Source organism: Pseudochaenichthys georgianus, chromosome 9, assembly GCF_902827115.2.
Source record: "Pseudochaenichthys georgianus chromosome 9, fPseGeo1.2, whole genome shotgun sequence".
NCBI lineage: Eukaryota > Metazoa > Chordata > Actinopteri > Perciformes > Channichthyidae > Pseudochaenichthys > Pseudochaenichthys georgianus.
The window spans coordinates 39,247,973-39,255,932 of record NC_047511.1 but is presented as its reverse complement, the minus strand read 5'-3'; the positions used below and the strand labels follow the sequence as shown (position 1 = coordinate 39,255,932).

The 7,960-nt window shown below is 40.0% G+C and overlaps 1 protein-coding gene across 1 annotated transcript; it reads right to left on the bottom strand.

Moving 5' to 3' along the window:
- Positions 1–300: 300 nt before the first annotated feature.
- Positions 301–7,009, bottom strand: polr3d (polymerase (RNA) III (DNA directed) polypeptide D). Its single transcript, XM_034091051.2, has 10 exons — positions 6,884–7,009; positions 5,228–5,389; positions 3,657–3,827; positions 3,520–3,563; positions 2,411–2,565; positions 2,174–2,298; positions 1,919–2,087; positions 1,542–1,789; positions 1,306–1,458; positions 301–743 (listed from the first exon to the last, which is right to left on the bottom strand). Exons 3-10 carry the CDS (start codon positions 3,819–3,821, stop codon positions 627–629), a joined length of 1,176 nt encoding a protein of 391 aa, XP_033946942.1. The 5' UTR covers positions 3,822–3,827; positions 5,228–5,389; positions 6,884–7,009; the 3' UTR covers positions 301–626.
- Between the last annotated feature and the right edge of the window lie 951 nt (positions 7,010–7,960).

Genomic DNA, 7,960 nt, shown 5'->3' with positions numbered 1-7,960 from the left:
ATTGTTAAAAGCTTTTGTGCAATGGATTATTTATTTCTGCTATTTTCAGTTTACAAATAAACAAAATCCTGAAAACTTGACTTGTAAAAAGACGTGCAAGACTGCTTTTTATATACACCTATATTAATAGTCCTTAATATTCTTTACCTGTATTTGTTCAATTTAGTTTTTCTTGTTCTCGGCAGTTGTCTATTTCTCCATCTCAAACCTAAGTAATTAAACCAAAAATACATCTGCATGGTCACTAGACGAAAGTGGAAAACGTGGGTGAATTTAAAGCAATTTCACGAACATACTGGATTAACAAATACTTTTTTTTATTCACACATTTACATCCATGTACAGTCTTCTCAAGTATTCTCAGATATAAAGAAATGAAAACAGTGCTGACATTTGGCAGATCATTAAACCTTTGACCTTGCATTTATACGCCTTTTCCACAAAAACTTCATACGTTTCATATATATAGTGTATTTCAATATTATGTTAGCCAGTCTGAAAACACAGAAGCGCAATAAATGACCACACTGCTTGTATTTGACATCAGTTTCCAAAGGATCAAACGTGAATGTCTTATCAACATCACAACCCACCACGAGTGCATCCAGAGGGCTCAGTGACGTGCATCAAGCACGGCTCTCCAGCAGAGACTCAAAGTCTGGGGAACAAACCATTTTGTGTTTGACATTCCCTAATATAGTCAGGTCACCCGTTCTTCCCTCTGAGCGAATAGACACCAGCTCCTGAGGGGAAAAAAGAAGAGAAAGGAATGTCAGAATAAACATTTACCCTATGATAAAATAATAACAGTGGTGTGTAAAGACACTGGAATACAAACAGAGCTGTGCTTTATAAATAACAGATTCAGTATGAAAACAAACAGAAAGAGACACCAATACCGGTGGTAGACAGTAAGTTTACTCAACCACTGTACTTAAATATTCCCATTTCTTGCTACTTTATAGAATATATAAATAATATTGTACATTTTACTCCACCTGACAGTTTGAGATGCTCAACAGATTCAGATTAATAGTAGAAAATATAACAAATCATTTAGCATGTATATTTGTTGATTACAATGAAAGTGTATTGAACCCCAAGGGAAATTCACAACATCCCCAGTATTTATAGTAATAAAAAAGTAGCTATTGCAGTTGGGAAATATTTTTTCCAGGCGCAAAATTAAACCTAATAATGCATGGGCCGTTGTGCGGGAAGAGTGATGTTGCTTTTTGTACTATCAATGCATTTTTGTACTTTTTGAATTGTATTTATGTAACATTTTGAATACTAATATCATACCTGAAGGAAAGAGCAGGATGTTCCTAGCGACACATCCAGAGTCACATGTCCCAGAATGAGCTGGACCCGGCCGGACTTCCTCACCAGCATCTTTCCCACGAGACCCTCCCGCAGGTCTTTCAGGTTACAGTTGTTTTCTTCAGCTTCCTCCTCCTGTTCAACATAAAGAAATATCGTCTGAACACATGTTCTCCACACCATCATGTATTCAACACGTAGACGACAACTATATGTACCTGAGACTCTGTTTTCAGAAGCACAGACTGCCCGTCCTCCGACTGCACCTCAGTTTTCACCGGTCTGTGCTCCATGGTCGGCGGCTGGCCGGGCAGCGTGTCGGGCATCTGCATGAAGAACAGCTCCTCTCCTTTTCCCAAACTCCACTTATGAAGCAGGTCGGGAAGAAACTCCGGCTCAGGGAGAGGAGGAGGCCTGAACATTGATTCTGATTTCTTTATTTCGGTTTCCGCCGGCTCCTGTTTCACTGAAGAGGAGATAAAGCGTCATTTGAGAGAGCAGCCATGTGGACAACAAGCTGGTTTTGTATTTCCTGCTTTCACAAACCATGGAAACTGTGACGTAGATACAATCATTTTGAGGTGTATCGTGTTACCTTCAACTGCATGTTCCATGGGTTCATCATCATCATCCTCCTCCTCCACCTTCTCAATTTTGACGGGAGATTTAGTAAATTCCTCCGTGAATCCCCATCCAGAAACAGCGAGGGGAAGCTGGACAGGGCAGCTCCTCTGCTCACTCCTCAGGAAGGGGTCGTCTATAAACTGAAAAAAGCATTCGAAAAGGAAAAATTGAAGTAAAATGTTAAATAAAAGCTACTTAATAAAGATTAGGACAACCAGGGACTTACTGTATCTCTCTCCAACTTGGCCAGAATCTCTTTGGTCTCTTCCTCCGTCTCTCTCTTCTCTTTTTTAATATTGATGATGGGTGAAGGTCCAACGGTGGGAGCCTCTCTCTCATTTTCATAGCCACCTGTGTGTGAGGTACAGGAAAGCCAGACATCATAAACATGGGTTTTAAAGACTATGTACATTGGTAAAGGAAAAGTAGTACAGAGTGAGGGGCAGTGCAGCTGAGCTCCTACTTTTCTTTCTCATCATCATCTCTGCAGGCCCCTGCTCAAAGATCGAGTGGGACTGGATGACTTCTGGGCGACCCCGGCCCCTGCCTCTGTCTCTCGGACCCCGACCGCGACCCGCATCCTTCCTGTCTCTCCCCCGCCCGCCTTCATCTTTTGTTCTGTCAAAAACAAAACATAACAGTAATTAGCAAACCTTCAAACAGACGGCTGAATCCATATACTGTTTTTCATCAATATATTATAGGTCCCAGATATATACAAACATGTCTCTGAAGTGTTTGGCTCGAAACACCAAACAGATCATTGCAGCATTACCCATAATCCCCTCTGTTTCAGCCCTGTTTCAAAAGTGCTGATTCTCTGTCTGTTACTGTAGATGAAAATAAGGAGCCCCTCCCCACGCCCCTCTGAGAGACATTTGGTTACAAAGAACTCAATGGTGCTCTAGGAGGAGATTCAGGTGATATGGGGGGGGTACCTTGGTTGGTGATTGGCTAATGGTTACTCAAGACAACACATCTCGTTATGACATCATCAAGTGGCCAAAATCTGATCCGCTCATTTTCAGACAGGTTTTTATAGAAATGGATCAGGACAAAAAGAGAGAGAATCTTTTGTCCTGAAACTTTCAGAATCTCTTTACACAGAGGGGACACATGTTGATGTAGAAGAGACATGAAGAAGAGGGGGCACATGTTGATGTAGAAGAGACATGAAGAAGAGGGGACACATGTTGATCTAGAAGAGACATGAAGAAGAAGGGACACATGTTGATGTAGAAGAGACATGAAGAAGAGGGGACACATGTTGATCTAGAAGAGACATGAAGAAGAAGGGACACACGTTAATGTAGAAGAGACATGGAGAAGAGGGGACACACGTTGATGTAGAAGAGACATGGAGAAGAGGGGACACACGTTAATGTAGAAGAGACATGGAGAAGAGGGGACACACGTTGATGTAGAAGAGACATGGAGAAGAGGGGACACGTGTTGATGTAGAAGAGACATGGAGAAGAGGGGACACATATTTATGTATAACATACATGAAAAAGTGGATTTTGCATAATAGGTGACCTTTAATGTATCCACTGAGGTCCGTTGAGAACTTACTCTTCTTTTGCTTTCCGGCCAATAATGTTGGGGGCAAAGGTTTTCTAAAAATGTAAAAGAAAAACGTACATCAGTATTGGAACAAGGAGCAAGAACCTGAAGGCCGATAATCTCTAACAGTGAGGCGAGAGCATTACCTTCTTCACTCCCCCCAGGGTGAGGTCTCTGGAGCGCATTGAGGGGAGGCGGCCAGCAGAGAGGGCGGCGGGGGTGCGGCGGCCCATCAGGAGTCCCGTGGCGCTCCCTGCGGGGGTCGCTGGCACACGTTGACCACTGGGGTTACCTGAGCCTGACTCTGCCATCCTAAACTAGAGACATGTGGCATAAAGATTAACATATTTGTACTACAATGAATGTTAACTTGTGAATAGTAGAGCTGCACAATTAATCAAAATGTCATCGCAATATGGAGAAGTGCAATATTGTTAGAAAAATATCACTCGTCACCGGCTTGAGCTTCAATATCAGGATATATGTTATTGTCCTTGAAAGAATGGAAGTGGTCATCACATACAGAGCATTTGGTACTACTAGTTCCCCGAAAAGTGTCCTTCACATGCTGATATACAAGAGAGGGTGTTACACAGTGACAAGATGGAGGAATACCGATTCAAAGCAGTATGCAATGTTTTGTTCAGGTTTTGTTAAGACCCATGTCAGAAATGATCATGCCTGTCATGTATCTCCAAGAGACTCAATCATCATGTTGATCGTTTTCACATAGCCATCATGCCTAAAACTGTCCTGATGCTCTTCAAGGTAATCAAACATCCTGGCATGTACACAGCTACGTAGGGCCTTTGTTATCATGTGCTACTCTGATATTGGAAAAGTACATTCAGTATGTTCTCAACAAATATCAAAATTGCAGTAAGCTCAATATTTGGTCAGATTTTAAATGTATATTATGAATTCCTAGAAGTTCCCTCTTATATCACAATATCAGCCAAAATAGTCGCAATAAATCATAGTTTTCAAACGTGTGCAGCTCTAGTAGTAGTATAGTGTCCATGGGCATGATACTTAACCCCTAATTGCTCCTGTAGGCATCTTTACTGTATAGTAGTGTATTTAATTTGCTTTTGATAAAGGTGTCAGCCAAATACCATGAAGTGTAATGTAATGTTTATGAACTGGTAGAATTATACTGCAGAATAGATTGCATTGAAGTGTATAACCTAACGTGTTATGGAATTCTTTTTTATTTATTTTTGTCTTTGTTATTATTGATTTGTTAAAAGAAGAATGCCTTTAAACAGTCACTGACACACAATTAATCAAGTTAATCTTTAGAGCATGGATAAGATTGACTTAACAGTGCTATACTCAAATAACCTACATATGATGTCAAATTGATCTTTTCGGGCTCATTATTTTATCTTTTGTACAGTATTTATATTAAGCAGTGTTTCTGAATGGGGACACCATTTTTTTTTTTTTTTTAAATGGGCCACTGCACTTTCAGCACAACAGCGCTTTGAATTTAGTAACACAAACAACTGACATACATTTTAAGTGCACAAACAATGACAGCCTTTTATTAGATCACGACTGTAGCTCGAAATATGTAATGTTATTGCGTCAACGGCAAGAAAATCAGCAACACGTGGCCAAATTAAAACACGAATACAGGCATACAGTGGATGTTAGTGCCCCTAAACGCTGTCAATAATAGCTCTGGACACACACTGCTTCTCCAGATACTTACGCTATGGTTCCTCCAATGTCCTTTTTATATGTTCAAGTCCAGACTTTAGGAGAAGAAGCAATAAGAGTTGTTTGGTGCTAGTGTTGCTTCTGACAATGCATGACGCACGGCGCCATGACACTTCCGCAGTGTCGTCACTGAGTGAGCGCACGTGGATCAGTCCTGCGCAGAAACACCGCAAATACGCATTACATCGGAATTAAATCGTCGTAGGGATCATTTTAAGAATGATCTTGTCTTTGGATTGACTTTATATAGCTTATACATATGTATTATGCGTTTATAGTACATCAATAATGTGCACAGACAGTCATTGTAAAACGTGCAACTAATTTACTACATGTAAAAGTGTAGGCTATGGCACATAGCTCACTATTCAAGATAGGCCTACTGGACAAAAGATTTTTAATGATAAATGCAAAGTTAAATACTTCATATGATATGAACAAAAGCTAATAGCTTGCGAGGTCAAATCAAATGCAACATAACACATTTTAAACCGTTGTTGTTTTTTTAATGATAGTAGGCCTATAGCCTACAGTTATTATCCTAAATATGCAAAAGGAGAACACAGTGCAATGAATAATAATATACAGTAGGCCTAATAAGATCAGGGCGCTGTACAATAGCTGCCCACTGCTCCTACTACTAGGATGGGTTAAATGCAGAGGCCAAATGCCACTGTGTGTGCTGTGTGCCCTGCATGCATGTGTGACCATTAAAGAGGGTTTCGTCCCTCCGATTCTATCTATCTCTATCTAATAGCATGCGGTTGCCATATTTGTATTTAAAGAGATATATGTGATAGTCTTGCAGTTTTGCTATGAATGAGCAGAGTATTCTTTATTATTAACTGTTTTTACTTTATCTGTTTCTAAAGTCTTATTTGTGGTGATCTCCAGCACTCGAGAGTAACACAGCTTTGTTCTTAGTAATTTTAGCAATTTACACAAATGATTAAATAACGGCTCTGTCTTTTAAAATAGCCTTCTTACTATACATGTTTTTAAAGGTTAAAAAACACCATTCAGGTTGGGATCAAATATATGTTTAAAAAGATAATTGTCTTCTACAACAACAAGCCCACATTTATGTAAAATTATTAATGTTTAACTTCTGTGAAAAATGTTATGTCCGTAAACATCAAGTCAGCATTATGTAACTGGTTTTATTTGCGCATAACTTGATGCAAATATGATGCTTAATCTTCTGTAAAGTGGAAGTTGTTCTAGTATTGTGTCCCGCTGATGAACAACAATGAGAAATAAATCCCTGCTCCGGGCTGCCTCTGACTATTTTGGCACTCCTAACCAGACATCCACTCCAACCGTGCTGATAATGCATGGGCCCATTGGGGCGTTGTGTCTTTTAAGGACACAAATGTAAATGGGGCCATACTCTCTCTCCATCAGACGCACAGCGAACCCTCCCCTTGCAAACTGCCTATCCCCATGCACCTCTGCTGAGAGGGTCGTTTGGACACAGGCAGACTGTCATGGCTTGACTAATGATGGAAGATTGCACTTTAATTACACTCGGAGGGTATTGCTTTTCTGCGGCTGACTAAATGAAGCTTTTCAATATCACACACAGCCCGTGGAATTATGGCAATACATCCTTGTCAAAACAAATATGATGTGAATAGACTCCACTCACCTTCAGATTATCCCTTTGCTATCTGTCTTTATTCTATCCCCATATCCATTGTTTTAACAGCAGATTATACAGTAATCTGGAAAGGGTCTAATCTCTTCTGAAATCCTCAATGAAGTTGTCCCCATGAGGTTGAATCGGTTCGAAAACATCCCACTGAAAATGAAAGGAAATCTGCTTACTCTGGACTTACACAGTGGCATCCCTTGCCTCCGGATGTGATGGGGGAGAGATGTCCTGTGGAGTTAGTCCATATGGCATAACAGTTGGCACACGTACATTTTTAGAGATCTTTCTGGAGCACTATGTAATTTCCTGGGACATCACTCAGCATAATCTCTTTTAAACACGCAGTAGCCATTGGAGCGTGTCAAAACTGTCCCCATATCTGGGGACTACTTAATATATCTGTGTATCAATTGTGACCATGACTGAATTTCAGTTTTTTTTTTTTTTATTATTTCTTTGTATTTTATTTACGATCTTGTACGTATCGTTACCAACATTGTTATAAGCCAAAAAAGCCATAATTACAATGTGATTTTTCTGTTTTGTCTCTCCTTTTTGTCCCCATATCTGAGAAGTGACAGTTATGCAAGTGTGTGTGTGTGTGTGTGTGTGTGTGTGTGTGTGTGTGTGTGTGTGTGTGTGTGTGTGTGTGTGTGTGTGTGTGTGTGTGTGTGTGTGTGTGTGTGTGTGTGTGTGTGTGTGTGTGTGTGTGTGTGTGTGTGTGTGTGTGTGTGTGTGTGTGTGTGTGTGTGTGTGTGTGTGCGTGTTTTATTCTCAATCAAAAGTGTTATGTCATAAAATAGTGAAATATGTTTGTTATGATTCTGCATACGTCTTAAATTGTCCTGTTGATCCGGACCAGCCAGAAACTATTTATACTGTTGTTTTTTTGTCATAAATGTATAACAAAAACGACAACAATAACACATACAAGTGAATGAGCACGATATCCTGTGAGCATGCAATATTAAAAAATTGTTATAAGCCAAAAAAAGGGGCTCATTTATAAAACAATTTCAGCCACATGTGAACAGAACTCACTATTTGTTTGTGTGTGTGTGTGTGTGTGTG

What these genes read in the sequence shown, in the direction of transcription:
- polr3d (XM_034091051.2), bottom strand. Translation starts at nt 3,821, where the DNA reads ATGGCAGAGTCAGGCTCAGGTAACCCCAGTGGTCAACGTGTGCCAGCG. An exon ending in CCAAGTTGGAGAGAGATACA is followed by an intron (nt 2,088 to 2,173) that starts GTAAGTCCCTGG and finishes TGCTTTTTTCAG; the next exon opens with TTTATAGACGACCCCTTCCT. An exon ending in TTCTGAAAACAGAGTCTCAG is followed by an intron (nt 1,459 to 1,541) that starts GTACATATAGTT and finishes TATGTTGAACAG; the next exon opens with GAGGAGGAAGCTGAAGAAAA.